The sequence below is a fragment of the Mustela nigripes genome, chromosome 2, assembly GCF_022355385.1.
Source record: "Mustela nigripes isolate SB6536 chromosome 2, MUSNIG.SB6536, whole genome shotgun sequence".
Classification (NCBI taxonomy): Eukaryota; Metazoa; Chordata; class Mammalia; order Carnivora; family Mustelidae; genus Mustela; species Mustela nigripes.
The window spans coordinates 207103650-207120026 of NC_081558.1; the positions used below are offsets into that span (position 1 = coordinate 207103650).

General features: G+C 42.4%; 1 protein-coding gene across 2 annotated transcripts; it reads right to left on the reverse strand.

The window, feature by feature from the left end:
• Window positions 1-372: 372 nt before the first annotated feature.
• MIS18A (MIS18 kinetochore protein A) lies at window positions 373-12192 on the reverse strand. 2 transcript variants are annotated; one of them, XM_059392256.1, is made up of 5 exons: window positions 11817-12192; window positions 9087-9153; window positions 4364-4486; window positions 1810-1906; window positions 373-744 (listed from the first exon to the last, which is right to left on the reverse strand). In XM_059392256.1, the coding sequence occupies exons 1-5, from the start codon at window positions 12160-12162 to the stop codon at window positions 664-666; spliced, it is 714 nt and encodes a 237-aa protein (XP_059248239.1). In that variant the 5' UTR covers window positions 12163-12192; the 3' UTR covers window positions 373-663. The 2 variants fall into 2 exon arrangements, with proteins under 2 accessions (XP_059248239.1, XP_059248240.1); XM_059392257.1 differs by lacking the exon at window positions 1810-1906 and adding an exon at window positions 1692-1756 and having other exon boundaries at window positions 673-744.
• Window positions 12193-16377: the final 4185 nt, after the last annotated feature.

Here is a 16377-nt window from a genome sequence, read left to right on the forward strand (position 1 = left end):
ATTACAGAATATTGAAAATTCCCCAGAACCCCACCCTCAGAGAATGACTACTGGTCTCTTTGGCAAATACTATTCCAGATTTTGGGGGGCATATAGTAGTAAACAAACAGACCCAGAGGAATTCTACTACCATGAGACTCTATGCTGTTCGGCTCCTGTGCAAGTTTTCAAACAGTTCTGACAAGTGATTCAACTGACCGGTTTCTTCAGAGAGCTTTACGCATCCATTTTCAGAGACAGTCAGTGACACAGTGGGAGGAAAAACCTCTAAGATTTTCGTGCCATTCAATATTAAATATTTCCCAAAGCATTAAAGGTGAATGAAAATTTTTTTAAAGGAAATGAATAATGAACTCAGTACAGAGAGAGGAGTTCAGAAGATCATGGCAGTTTCTTATCAACACAAAAGCTACTCAATTCCAGTTTCAGCAAGTATCATAAAATGGCTTTAAAATTCAACTTCAGGAAATAACCATCTCTTTACCATTTATTATATTGTAAAGTTGTACCACAATTCTTCTCACTTGATCAGTACAAGAGAATATACATACAGCCCTTTAGAACTCCTTCCATTCTAGGTGAAATGAAATGATAACCAGAATTGCTACATATGAAAGAAGTGTCCATCAGCAGGGAGTCCAGAGTGGGGGCACTTAGACGATTTCAGCTTTTGCAACTGGTGAAGGACAATTTTGATTCAACCTCCCACAGCTTCGTTTGTAAGGCTTTCAAAACATCTTCCATCTATTGAATTAAAAAAATATTTTCAGATACACATAGATGATTAAAATCACACCTGATTAAAATACATATCATTAACAAAATTTATGAAAAGTTATGCATTTCTATACACACACACACACACACACGAATTTACAGTGGAATATTATACTCCCATCGGAAAGGCTGAGATCATGCCACTTGAGACAACATGGATGGACCTACAGGCGATCAGGCTAAGTGAAATAAGTCAGGCTGAAAAAGACAAATATTAGTGACTCCACTCATAAATGGAATCTAAAAATACGAATAAATAAACAAAGAGCAGAATTAGACTTATAAGTACAGAGAATGAACTGGCGGTTCCCAGAGGGGAGGGGGGGGGTGTTGGGCAAAATGGGTGAAGGCCTCCAGTTATGGAATGAGTAAGCCATGGCAGGAAGAGTATAAGGACTCCAGTCAACGATATTGTAATAGTGACGTAATAGGACAGACAGTAGCTATACTTGTGGTGAACAAAGCATAATGTATCAACTTGTCAAAACACTTAAGTTGTACACCTGAAACTAAAGTAATATTGTGTGCCAACTATACTCAAATTTTGTAAAAATAAAAGAAAAATAAGTTAACAACAAAAATAAGTTACGCATTATACATGAAAGTGTTTAGAGGCATACTCTGAATTTTATGTAAATAAGGCATCGCTCTCAGCCTCTAACTGAGCTTCTGTCCGCTCCTCGGTACCTTGCCTGTCTGCATTGGGACGACGTTAACATTCAAAAACACTTGCAGACTGTTTAGACCAGGAGAACTGAATCAAATGAAATATAGTTTCCTAGTTTCTGGATCTATATGGTTTTGATTGAGACATGAAACGCCTTACAATTTTTTTGATAAAGCTTTAGCGTAAGTTTGGCTAACCCCCAAAATCAACTTTATTAACGCCTGAAATAAAACAGGCGCTCTCTTACCAGGAAAGTACTAAGACCAAACCAGACGCCACTCCGAGGGTTGTCTTTGCAGGAGCGCCTGCTCACTAACAGGAAGTTGTTCATACAAAGATAGAAAAAAAGTACAGAACAGAATTACCTGCTTTAGAGACTTTTCTATTTCAACTCTGCTTTCGAGATTAAAAAGTTCTTTATCTTCTGACACAATTTGCTTTTCTGAGGACCCTAAAATATAACTATGGTATAGCACAGTACAAAGTTAAAATATGAAAAAGAGGCAAATATGAAATTCATGTTAGTTAATAACATTAACTCTATCTTACATTATGTATTTGTACCAAATGAACATAAAATAATGTTTTTGTTACTACTAACTTACACAGGAAGTTGTACCACCTAAAATCAAGTTTTTCTCCAAAATACCCTGGTCCAGGCATTGCTTTATATTATCCATTCCTAGAACAAACTTGGTCTTTAGTTAACCGAGTAGCAAAACATTAACATAGTTCAAAATTCCTTTTGTTAAAAAAAGATTTTATTTATTTGACAGACAGAGATCACAAGTAGGCAGAAAGGCAGGCAGAGAGAGAGGAGGAAACAGGCTCCCCATGGAGCAGAGAGCCCGATGCGGGACTCAATCCTGGGACCCCGGGACCTTGGGATCATGACCTGAGCCGAGGGCAGAGGCTTTAACCCACTGAGCCACCCAGGCGCCCCTCATAGTTCAATATTCTATAATTAAAAAGTTTAAAAAGATTCTGAAGAAGCCACTGCTTTTTTGCTTTCTGTAAGTTTTTGAGAACATGGGTACTTTCAAATTTGACTTTTAGTAAATAATATATGGAGTCAATTCTTGGTGACTTGGATTTGCCAACTTCAACAGATATCCTCCAAGTTACGTTTTGCTCAGTTCTCTCGGGTTAGGAGACGCCGCGGTGTAGAAAATATGAGACAAGAGAAGTGTTGGCGTGGAAACAAGGAATACAGGCCCCGTGTTGGTAACCCACTAAGTCTAAACAGGAAACAAGAAGGTGCTAGTATTTCTCCAAAGAACGCTGATGAATGTGCGTTTCCTCCAAAGTCTTTCCTCGCACGCAGCCACTTCAGCAGGTCACTTCTTTCGTCAAATAAGACCAAGCTTCCCTTGGAAGCCTTAGTGATTGTATTTCTGAAAAATGGCATGGGAGGTAAAATGGCCGAAGGCAATTACCATCCTGTTCAGGAAAGAAGAAGGCATGAGGTGGGAAAGGGCGTGGCGCGGCGTAATGCACAGAACCGTAACAGGGGCGCCCGCTGGCTCCGGCCGCAGAGCCCGCGACTCTCAATCCCCGGGTCATGCGTTTGAGCCGAAACTGGGTGTAGAAATTACTTAAAAATAAAGGCTTTTTAAAAAACCCCAAAAGTGTAAATAAACACTTCTAAAACCAACCAGGTTCCTTGGCATTAAAATTCTTTTCATCTTGAGGTGCCCGGATGCCTCAGTCCTTGAGCATCTGCCTTCAGCTCAGGTCATGGTCCGGGGGTCCTGGGATTGAGCCCCGCATTGGGCTCCCTGCTCAGTGGGAAGCCTGCTTCTCCCACTCCCACTGCCCCTGCTGTGTTCCCTCTCTCGCTATGTTTCTCTGTCAAATAAATAAAATCTTTTAAAAAAAATTCTTTTCTTCTTAAACTATTCTTCTTTCCTGATGTATAAGGTTTTCAGGCATCTTTAAAGGCTTGAGGGTTACATCTTTTGCAGGATAAGTGAAAATACATTGGGGTCAAATAAGTGATTTAATTTTGTTTCCTATTTTATGAGGCGAAAGATTTATACGATCTGAAGAGAAGGTTCATGAATTAGAAGACCACTAAGATGCCTGAAACTCTTGGGTGCCTGGGTGGTTCAGTCAGCCTTTGGCTCAGGTCATGAGCCCAGGGTCCTGGGACTGAGCCCCATGTCAGGCTCAGTGGGGAGCTTGCTTCTCCCTCTCCCTCTGTCCCCACCCCCTTGTTCATGCATTCTTTCTCTCTCCAATATATAAAATCCTTTAAAAATAAGTAAATAAAAATTAAAAATAAATAAATAAAAGCTATCTGAAAACTCTTTAACTGACATCTGTCATCAGCCTCCTATCTGTCTTGTTTCCAAATGTCTACTTTTTATAGAAATCTAGAGAATGAAGGCACTTCCTTGCATGCCTCAGAAAAAAAACAGATGATTCCTTACTAGATGCAAGAAAATAAAATCTTTAAAAAAGATTGTATTGGACTTTGTATTTCTGCTTTTCCAGAAGACCAAAGGGACTTCCTTCCTAACCAGTTTTGAAATTCCAAACCCTTCATATTCTAGATGGCTAAAAACTTGGGAAAGGGGTGTTGGAATAAAATGGACGGCACATATTGATCCGCACAACTGCTTAAAAAATCCTCTTAAACTAAATCAATTTTTATGGAAAACTGAACCTATTTTTATTCTGAAAAAAACATTCTCACAGTGACTTCTCCTTACAACTTACAATGTCTGATTTTCCAATACCAAATACATCAGGTCAAAACAAACAAAAAATCACCGGCTCTACTGTCAGAAATTATTACTTGAAAATATATTTTAACCAAACAGTGTTGATTTAGTCCTGATGTTTTCATACCAATTTTTCTGCAAACAACTTTTCAAGAAATCAGTTACAAGGTTTTCATTTATTCAGTATACTTACCTTTCAATGGCTTCCACACTGAGGCAAAACAAGTCTCTCTTGTAGTCTAGGCTCTTGGGTGTGCACCTGTACACGTAGCCAAGCCTGAGCGAGCACCCCGTGCAAGAGAGGGCCTCCAGAATGCTGCACAGAGGAAGGGCCATTGCTTTAGCCAGGGAAGGAGCAACTCGTTACCACAAAAATCCCACTGTTAAAACCCATAAACGCTTAATATTTAAGTTGCTAAAATATGTTATTCCAACCCTACTAGGTCACATGTTATATATAAAGAAGGAAAAAAATAATAGTGAAATATTTATATTAAAAAATGTAGACAGTCACCTCTAGGCTACACTGCCTGCAGCACCTAGTGACAAGGGACATGCTAAAAAGTGACAAGGGAGGATACTGATGTGGTGTTTTTCTAGAATGTAAATGTCTCCATCTGGTATTAAGAAAAATGATCTAAAAATTAAAAATAAGACAAGGATTCCACATGCCCTTTTATTGGCACACTGTCCAACAAGCCCACCAAGCGTCATGGACGCCCGGGGACAAGGAGGTCACAAGGAGGCAGATTCCTTCTGTGACGACCCGGGAAACAAGTATCTCCGGTCGGCAGGCCCTGTGTGTCTGCTACAATGACTCACCTCTACTTTTACAGCACAGAAGCAGCCACAGATAACACATAATTGAATCCACACCACATCTATGTTCCAATACAAATATACTTCCAAAATAAGTGCCTGGCCCATGGGCCATACTCTGCCCTCCCGGAAAGTCACACTGGTTGCTCAGTACTACTGATTAGGGCCCAGACTCTCCGAAGTTAGATGATAACTTATAGAAAGGAGATTAATAAGATTGACAATTTGTAAAATCAGAAATAATTTTAGTCTGGTAGAGATACAAATGTTCTTGGCTATTAGAAAAGGTAACCTCAAAGGCTGAGGCTCTGTTGTCCTGCAGGACAGTAACTAGATTTGTTCTACAGAGACTCCTTCCCTAAACCAGCATTGGCAGGCTCCGACTCCCCCAGTAATGCGTTAAATAAATCTCTGACGTGTGCTTATCATGTATCTGTTAGGGTTGCCTTTCTTTCTTTCTTTCTTTTGTTTTTTTTTTTTTAAGATTTTATTTATTTATTTGGCAGAGAGATAGAGAGCACAAGCAGGAGGAGCACTGGGCAGAGGGAGAAGCAGGCTCCCTGCTGAGCAGAAAGCCTGATGTGGGACTCGATCCCAGAATCCTGGGATCATGACTGCCTTTCTCTTTTTAATTATACTTTGACCTAACACTCTTCTATCCACTACAGATATGATGCACACAGACAATTCACAAATATTCTACTCGATGATCCAAGTTCTCCACATAATTGTTCCTTCATTCTAGTTATTTCTCATCTCAGGCTCTGCATATTTGACTATAATCTCCCCCACAATATCAATTCATGTCTTCTGAAAATCTTAGAATCCAGTCACCCAAATGCCTTCTCAAGTTGACCTATCCAAACTTGCAGTTCTATAAGTATCTATAATAAATCACAGTCCCAACACCTAGCAAACTGATAACTGAAGATTTAAATCTAGGGATCATAACATAATATACATCACAAAAGATGGCTATTATTTCAAAATTCCTTTTGGTATAGTCATTTGTAATAACTACAGAGCTATTCCTGTTATCAAAAAGTGGAGCCAACCAAGACTCAAACAACATATTAGAGATTGCATTATTGTTTCCCTAAAGATACTGAGAGAGTTTTTTAACTATTGCAGCTACATATGGAACAAAGAACAAAATGCCCAATAAATGATAAGTCCCTACTGGTGATATAATTAGCTAGACAATATGCCACTGACCATATATTAAGCTCCTATATGTTTTTATATTTTTTAAAATATTATATATTTTTTAATAGTTCAAATTTATAGTTATTTTTTTATTTTATATTTCTTAGTAAAGCCCAGGAGGGAACCCTATCCATACTGCCAAGAGTGAACAGGAAGATGTCCATACTACATCTTGAACTTCGTCATCTTTGTGTGGCTGCATACACAATTACCAAGATTGTGAACAAACATATAATGCAGGTGTAATCACCAAAAAGGATCCTTAAATAAACCTAAAATACAAAACACACTCATCAACAGATAACAGTGTCTTATCCCAGATTACCCAAATCAAAAAACAGCACTGAGGAATACACATGCAAACCCGCTCACACCTCCAGAGTGACCTTGTGAGAAACAACGGAGAGCAGCACAGTTCCTGCAACATCCTTCTGCTTTTCCCACTGGCCAGGATTTGGCCAGAACTCAGCCTTAACACTGAACAATACTGAGAAAGCAGTGCCAGAAATCCTAGGGTGATTTCAAAGAAAATGAGTTTTCGAAGAAAAGAGTGAGCATGTAAGAACCTTAACGAATGACAGAAAAAAACCAGGAAACGGCGCTAACTTCACGACACGTTTCTAAAACCCACGAGTGCCCTTTTTGGCCAGCTGAGGAATGGCTCAGGTGGCTATCCATTCAGACAGGCCTATCAAAAACTTACAAGCATCCCAAGGCAATATGGTAGGTATTTCCCCAAGTGCAGAATATGGGACCCTAGTGAATGTCTTGAATTTAAATTTATGTGGCAAAAGTGATGGGTTCGGGTGACACAAGTAAACAGGACTAAATAACAATGGCTCACAGAGTAGGAGCCAACTCCCCTTTTCAGTTCCCTATCAATCCCAATTATAAAAAGAAAGTCTCAGTCCAGGGCTAGAAAATCTTTTTTTTTTTTTTTTAAGATTTTATTTATTTATTTGTCAGAGAGAGAGAGAGCGCGCGAGCACATGCAGACAGAATGGCAGGAAGAGACAGAGAGAGAAGCAGGCTCCCTGCTGAGTAAGGAGCCCGATGTGGGACTCGATCCCAGGAACGCTGGGATCATGACCTGAGCTGAAGGCAGCCACTTAACCAACTGAGCCACCCAGGCGTCCCTCCCCAGGGCTAGGAAATCTTTAACAAGAATCTCACAGCTGCAGATCTCTTAACAGTGAGAATCCAGACCTCAGGCTCAGAACCAGTCAGGTGATAGCATCTCTGCTGGAGTTTAATAACAATTTGTTTTCACTGTGGTTAATTTCTAGTTCAAGCAAATGATATGACAGTAATATATCAGATTCCTTTTGAAATAAATTTAAATAAAAATCTGGAGTCAATATAATGAAAGATATTAAGTACACGATAGCAAAGCTAGTATGTAATAGGGCAAAAATGGTGACAGTGGCATCAAAAGACTAAAATTGGAAGGAAAGAAGAAAGAACACTTTCCAAGAAGGAAGGAGAGACAGGCACCTGGTGGGTCAGTTGGTTAAGCAGCTGCCTTCGGCTCAGGTCATGATCCTGGAGTCCTGGGATCAAGTCCCGCATCAGGCTCCCAGCCCCACAGGGAGTCTGCTTCTCCCTCTGACTTTCTCCCCTCTCGTGTGCACTCACTCTCTCTCTCAAATAAATAAATAAAATCTTAAAAAAAAAAAAAAGAATGAAGGAGAGACACGGGCACCATCCTAGCTTTACTAAACAGTCTTATGGTTTAAGCAAACTTCTAATCTTGCCAGGTCTTTCTTTATCTACAGAATGAGAAATGATCTAAGGCTGGTTTTCCAGACTGAGGTCCCCTGTGTCCCCACAACACCATTTCCATCACATCCACATACTACCTGTACTGTTATTAATTTAATTCTCCTTAAAGAGAGTATGTATGTATGTATTTATTTATTTATTTAAAGATTTTATTTATTTATTTGAGAGAGAGAGAATGAGAGAGAGAGAGAGCATGAGAAGTGGGAGGTTCAGAGGGAGAAGCAGACTCTCCGCCGAGCTGGAAGCCCGATGCGGGACTCGATCCCAGGACTCCAGTACCATGACCTGAGCCGAAGGCAGTCGCCCAACCAACTGAGCCACCCAGGCGCCCCAAGAGGGTAATTTTTTAAATTGAAATACACTTTATTTGAATAGGACCCTCCGGCATTACTTTAAAATGAAAAACGAGTATTTTTAAATATACACTAAAACAAATACACGGTTATTAATTTCCATTTAGTTGTTTGTATACCACCTAAAGTTACTTAAGACAGATCAGTTAAGACACACTTTGGGCAACAATTACACAGGCAGAGCCTTCTATTCAATTTACTGAGGATGCAGCTTGTAGCAGTGGGTGGTGGGTATGCCAAGATGGTGATTCCTTCAACCCCTGGAGCTGCAGCATGGGCCCTGGACTGCTGCAGCCCCCGTGCTGGTTGCTTCTGGCCTTGTGCAGCCTTGTCTGTTTACCTCAGCAGGCCACATGTCCACGCGTGTGAGTGTGATGCCAGCATTTTCTATAGGTAACATAACATTAAGGAAAAGTAGGTAGCATTGGCCTAAGGCACCCTTTAGCTGGGATTTTATGATACAGATAATTTCTTTTTCTACTTTTATTTTTAATTTGCTTTAGCACTAAGCCCAAAGACCCAGAAGAGAGTCACAATGTGACTTTAGAAATTCAGAAACTCTTTCATCACAATATCTAAAAATGACCACCATCACTCAAAAATTCTTACATTAAAATGACTGATTCTATATTGATCACCATGAAGAAAGTTATATCCCAACTACTCTTACTGATAATGACCTTATTAAAGATTTTTAGTTGAAAAATAAACATTTTCTCGAATACATATATTCACACAAATAATAGCATTACTCACCAACCATTTTCATTTTTACGTTTGGATAGTATCTGTTCCTTATCCACAGAAACATTACAGGAAACACCTAGAGCAAAGTAACAATAACGTATTAATGTGGTTTGCTATAATACACCTGCAGATATTTAAAGAAACTCTAACTCAATTTTTACTTTAGCACTCAGAGAACCAGAAAAAATGAGAGCCCAGAGTCACATATAAACAAAGGTGGTTCAAAACTAAATGTACATGGGGCACCTGGGTGGCTCAGTGGGTTAAGCCGCTGCCTTCGGCTCAGGTCATGATCTCAGGGTCCTGGGATCGAGCCCCACATCGGGCTCTCTGCTCTGTGGGGAGCCTGCTTCCTCCTCTCTGCCTGCCTCTCTGCCTACTTGTGATCTCTGTCAAATAAATAAATAAAATCTTAAAAAAAAAAAAACTAAATGTACAGAGGTCTTCTGGAAAAAAGATGGCAGAATGAGAGTTACTTCTTTCTCTTCCCTGAAAACCACAGACATTAATAGAAGGAGTAAAATTAGCAGGGAAAATTCAACAGCCAGTAAAACCTGAAACAATTAGAACCTCAATCACAGATTTGGCAGAATACCTGCAAGGTATAATAAAAGTGGGAAAACCCCCAGAAAGATGCTAAAAGCCCAGGTTTCAAATGCAGAGTTCTTAGGGACATGGACAAAAATCTTTTAATTAGACTATGTCTTGGATGGGGTCACACTTGACCCCAGAAGCAGGAAACATTTCCAGAGGATCCAGGTCCAGGATGCACTAAAGGAAGGGATAGGGGATGGAGGGAAATGAAGAAGGGACATCACACCTAAAATGTCCACACTAACCTCAGGGCCTTTGCACTAGCTTCTCTCTGGCTGGAAAAAGCAAAGAGCATGACCCCAGAATTGTACATGTAGTCAGGTTGCCATTCATATACAGAGAGAACAGAAAGACATTTCCAACCATTCAAACTTGAAGTTTTCTTGGGGACTGGGGTGGGGGTGAAGAGTGTCTACTGATGATAATGAAATAAACAACTCAGAAATGAGAAAGCTATTAATAAGCTTCCTTATATTAATAAGAGTCCTGGAGTTAAAAAAACAAATTCATACAAGAAGGTATATTAAGGTTCAACGACCATGCTATGGCTACAGAACAGAGTAAGTGTTATAAACCTTGACAAACTAAAAATAATCAAACTAACTCAAACCGAGGCAGGAAGGAATAGAAATTAACCAAAGAATTCATTTTTTTTTTTTTTTAAGATTTTATTTATTTGACAGAGAGAGAGATCACAAGTAGGCAGAGAGACAGGCAGAGAGAGAGGGAGAAGCAGGCTCCCCGCCAAGCAGAGAGCCTGATGCGGGGCTCGATCCCAGGACCCTGAGATCATGACCCGAAGGCAGAGGCTTAACCCACTGAGCCACCCAGGCGCCCCAAAGAATTCATTTCTTTATCTTTCACAGCAGCATTGATGAAGAGGGGGAGTAAATCGAATTATCTAAAGCTGATAAGTTTTTAAAGTTTTTTTTTTAAAGATTTTATGTATTTGAGAGAGAGAGCATAAAAGGGGCGAGGGGCAGAGGGAGAAGCCAGCTCCATGATGAGCAGAGGGCCTGACATAGGACTTGATCCTGGGACTCCAGGATCATGACCTGAGCTGAAGGCAGTTGCTTAACAAACTGAGCCACCCAGATGCCCCAAGTTTTCAAAAATTTAAAAACTGATGCAAAGTAAATGTGTTCATATATATATTTTTTTTTTAAAAAAAAGGAAAAAAAAAAGCATGTGGCAAATGATAGAAGAGAGACTGTAAAAACAGAAAGTACAAATAAAATGAAAGGTTAAACACCAAATGTATTATTTCTTACCTACTAAGAAAAAGAGATTCTCCTACAGTATCAAAAATCTCAACCCAAGTACACACTGTTCTAATGGCAGCAACTCTGGAAACAATTTAGACCTCCAACAACAGACACAGATTGGGAGGATTAATAGTATCTCCATGGTGAATTTCTTCCAAATATTTATAGAATTCAGACATAAACCTGATCTTGAAAACCACAAGTCCAAAAAGAATAGCCATTTTTACAGCCGTTCAGAAAAATACATGTGAACCACTCCCTTAAGTAAACACTATGAAATCAACAAAGCAGAGAAACATAGAGGTAACTGGCTATGTTCCCTCTAGAAGCTAGATGTCAAGCCACCTTCTTGACTTGTTTACAATTAACTCCTTCCTCTCCAGTTCTGAAGAGACTGTTAGTGGTTTTATTACAAATTTCCTTAAAAAAAAAATTCTGATAGTAATGTGTTCTGACAACTCTAACACAGCTAAGATGATAAGAAAAACCAATCCTGACATCCCCCTGCAGGCCTAAATAAACCATTAGCATATTATTGACGAATTAACAGCTAGGTAATTTCTGTGGGGAGTAATAGAGTGGCAACATCCCAAATGCTTACAGTTTAGGTCAGTTTTTACTGTACAATGCTCACAAAGATGCCGATTGAATCGCTGCTCTTCTGGGCTGGCGGAATCCCAGAAAAGGACCCCTCATTCGTGAGCCCAAGGTGCAGGGGTGACCCTCCTCCTCCCTTTGTCCTGGGACAGCTCACCTTCTAAGATTTCTCTGCTTTTAAAAACCCTGGGCGGCCCCAAACCAGCCGCCTCCCCTTCCCGTCCCGGGCCGTGCGGGTGCGGCACAAGCCCTTCCCCACCCCCTCACCCCCACCCCGACTGACAGCGCAGCAGGATGCAGTTGGTGTCCTCCTGGCTCGTCACCCAGCTCAGCGAGTCGCCCAGCGGCCGCCTGCAGCCGGAGCACAGAAACACCAGCGGCCTGTCCTCCTCCTCGGCGGGTTCCGCGGCCTCCTCGCGCCGCGTCCGCTCTGCACAGGCCACCGACGCGTCCGCGCTCACGGAGTTCCACGTGTTTGCCCACTTCTGCAGCAGCTGGTGACGGCTCGAGTCTTCCGAGAGCCGCCTGCCCAACAGAGAGGAGTCGCTGCACTTGCCCTTGTCACCGCCACACGTACAGCTTGTAGAAGAGCATCCCTTGCAACAATTGGAAGGCCGAGCGCCCGCCATTCCTCCAAATCGCCCGCGTCGCGGAGCGCCACGGGAAATGCGCGCCTGCGCCTGCGCGGGGCGGGAGCAAGGAGGCGGAGGCCAGACGGGGGGGTGGGGCCTTAGGGGGCGGTGCCTGGGAGAGAAGACATGGCGGGCAACCTGCTAGTGCGCATGCTCTTTGGCGGGCTGAGCCGCGCCGGTGGGTCTCTGGCGCTGTCAGATTTTCCATCTTTAGGAAATTGAAGCTGCTGGAGATGCGGCGGCCAGTCTACGTGGGGAGCGGTATTGAGCCCCTTTCCTAGTTACTAAAGTGAATACGCCGCCTCACACACCACCCAGGGAAGAGGAGTTGGGGAACACATCTGCTTTCTACAGCTTCGTTCCCCTCCTCCAGGCTGCAGCCCCTCAAATCTCAGCACGCCCGGGGGTCACCAGGAAGCTGGTGGAAACAGATTTCTCGGCCCTGTCCTCCTAAATCCAGCCGAGGGGTCGGGTGGGCCGCGACGCAGTAACCATGAAGCAAACTGCGGAGAGTCTGTTTGCTCTCCCGGACTCTGATTCTTCGTGGATTAATTGGGTCAGTACCGCACCGGGTTCTTTACGAGGATCCAGTGAGACGATGGGCTTGGAATGCTCTAAAGTGCCGCGTCTGCGTCCATTAGCCTGCACGGAGTGGGGGGGGGGGGGGGCTGCCTTCTCTCCTCTGTGTGCAAGCAAGCTTGACCTCCCTGGACTGCTCTTGTCAGGCACAGTAATATCTTCGGTACAACCCACATCTGTTCTTTAAGTAAGTGGATGGTAACTGGAATTCAAAGGGGTGATCTCCTTGCCCCAGACTTTGGGTTTTTATTGTCAACGCTTACATTCTGTCGTGGGATATCACAGTAAAGAAGGAATGCGAAGAGGGGCTGCCTGATTAGTTTCCCACCCATGCACTTCTGCCTTAGTAGCCCATTTCCCCATTAATAACAATAATAATTATTATTATACAAATTATATTTTATAACTATATTACTATAAAGATGAATATATATATATATTATATTAAAACATTTTCTTTGACCTTAAAGTTCCTTTTTCTCTTCTGATTTTAAAGGAAATCCAAACATTTTCATGGGGCTGTAAAAGTATCACGGCCCTAAGCACTGTGCCTAATGGAGAAGTCGGCCCCAAGGCAAAATGAACCCCTCTGTTGTCACAAGTATGTTTGTATTATGAATATAAAGTATTTAGAACTCCACAAAACCTCATTTTATGTGGGGATGAAATTAGATGCTTGGGTAAGATGACCTTGGACTGGGTGGTGGCAGGTGCTTCCTGAACTGCCATTCCAACCCCTCCTCTTAGTTACACAACTGGGAGATTTGCACAAGGTTGAGTCCCACCCTCAAGTCCACTAACATCACCCCAAATTCCAGGAATGGATTAACCCAATTAAGGTAACGCATCTCTCTTCCACAGTCACAGTGCAGTGATGGCTCCTACCCAAGACTTGAACCAATCAATACATTGTGCTTGCCTGGTGATAAGGATTCACTCAAATTAACAGCTTGACCTAAGTTATCAAGTTTTGTCCAGTCAGAGTAAATCTCAAGACTCTTGTTCAGGGGTTGAGGGAAAAGATGTCCTCTTTGTTCCCTGGGTATGAACAAAAAAGCCCATACCCAGATTGCTTCTGGCAGCCATCTTGAAAACATGGAGAAGGGCAGAGCTGAGTGATCACAGAGATACAGCGGAGCATGCGACCTCCGGCCTCTTCCAGTTATGTGAACCAACAAATCCTCTTTATTGTGGAAGAAGGTTTGAACTGTACTGTTTTATGTAGCAACTAAAAGTGTATGTAACCATCTGTTATGGTATCTTAAAATTGAGATTTTGACTGAGACTCCAAGATGGGGTAAAAATGACACACCAAAACATGTGTGAGACAGATTGCCTCCCTCCCCTGGAGGGATCCTCAGAGTGGATGTTGGAGAATTAAATCCCTCCTGCACTAACCTGCCTCCCACATTTTGGCAATATTAAGGACTGGAGCAAATAGTGACCAAGATGACTTCATAAGAAGGATTTCTTTGGAGACGGCCTGGGCTGTGAGTTCCACTTCTCCCCGGTAGAGGAGGTGGAGGATATCCCCTTGCTTCAGTTCAGCTTCGAGGAGACTTTGAGGAACCATTCTCAGGGCCTGTGGGTTCCCAGGTGTTTGGGGTTACAGTGACCAACAGGAGAGTCAGGCAGCTAAGCTGATTTGGTGGAACAAGGAAGATGAGCCAGACAGGTTGTCAACCAGGTATGAGTTTGCTGATTTAAACTTCGCACCTGGAATCTTAAATTCTGCCCAATATAACCTGGAAGGATAATGATTTTCCAGAAGTGAGAATCCAAGTGTGAAAAGGCCCAACGGGAGAACTTCCTGGGTCATGGGTGAGCAGCTTGGGGTGAGAGTGCAGGAGCTTCTGAGGGGTCAGGAGATATTTGGTTCTAACCACGCCAGGCTAGAGGGCGCAAAACTAGGTTATGACGGAACCAAGTCAAGGGAAAACCATTCTGTCCATTTCGTCCCCCATTTCAACTTAGGAATGGAAATAGCCCAGAACAGGTAAGGTGAAAAAGAAAGCAGGGCCAGCCACACACCCTTCCCCTACTAAAGGAAGGTGTCCACCTACATGTACCACCTGGAGGAGAGGGGTAACAATTCTTGTCCTGGAGAGAAGACTGCAGCGTTGATTAATATCTTGGACTGGATACTATCATTCTGTCACTGAGATTCTGTCTGCAACTAAGTAGCTGTGTAACTGTTTACTCCCTAAGAGAGTACACCCGAATTGCAATAATATAGGGAGGGTTTCTTTACAAAGTGTCAAATGAGAAAAGTATAGACAGCATGTAGGAGAGATCCTCAGGGGATCAGGAACCCATGTCAACAGCCTTGACCCATAGGGATGTGGGGAAGGAGTTCTCCCAAAGAAAAGAGAGCTATGAAGAGCAAACCACCTTGGGAGGATTGCCCTTCAATCAAGGGATGAAGCCAGCTGAGTTGACCTCACAAGGAGAGAAGCAAGAGATTAAATTCTTTGACCTTGCTCCCGTCCATTTGTCCAGTTTCCTGCTGGGGCTCCCCGTTGTCCAAGTTCAACAAGCATCCATAGGGCACATAGCATATTGATGTGGTCCACACAACTCTGGTTGATGAGTGGATCTTGTGGTCCACACGACTCTGATTGATGAGTGGATCTTGAGTGGATGGAGGCAACCCCAAACACAGCCTGCCCTTGTCTTCATCCAGAGGCAAAGGAATGGCTGTCCTTACCAAATAAGTTCTAAGGTCATAGTAGGAAGCAACATTCAAAATAAGATTCCGTTTTGACTCCATCCTTCTTGCTCAACATACCGATTACTCAGACTACCTGATTATAACCCTCATTTCTGGCTGCGTTCAAAAGCATTGATGTCATTAACAAATGCTACTCTAATAAATATCAATGGCTAGCCACAGTAGAAAGAGAGAGACAAAACAAGAAAATTTAACTAGGGGAGAGGAGAGAAGGAACCACCCCACACACACAAAACCTCCCCCCAAACAAACAAACAAACAAACAAAAACAAAATGGGGAGAAGAAACAAATGAGACCTTGACAATCTTGCTGGAAGCATTTATGCCTTTTGGACTGCGTTGGAGATTGAGGAAAATCAGAAATTAATGGTTGCTAATTAAAATCATGGACTGGATTTTAATTGCTACACTTCCTTACTCGTACACAAGAATGACAATGAGGAGTGGTTGCAGGTCCCTGCAGTGAGTCAGCTGGCCCCGTTAGTATATAGCGAGCTGGCTGCATTTGAGGACCACTTGGTCCCACTCTTACTGGTGGAGATACTGAGATCCAAATGACATCCCCACCTGCCTTTCCTGATCATTTGGCACCAAGAGAATGCCATGGTAGGTGCTCAGTCCCCGGGGACCTGCTGGCACAATCAGAGCCCTCCTCATGGGGATAAAAATGGGCTGTGGGAAAAGTTTGGTTGGATATTTCTGTGCTTCAGGGGTGAAACTATGGGAAGATTCTTCACCTTCTTAAAAATCCTCAAAGGCAGGATGTTCTTTAAATAGGTCTGTTTCCCTCTGCTATTTAATGTGTGGAATCACGCTTTTCTGGTCTCTAACAGAGATATTTAATTCTCATGCAAGTTAAAAAAGAATAAGGAGAAAAACATGATTTTCAGTAAATTCATAAT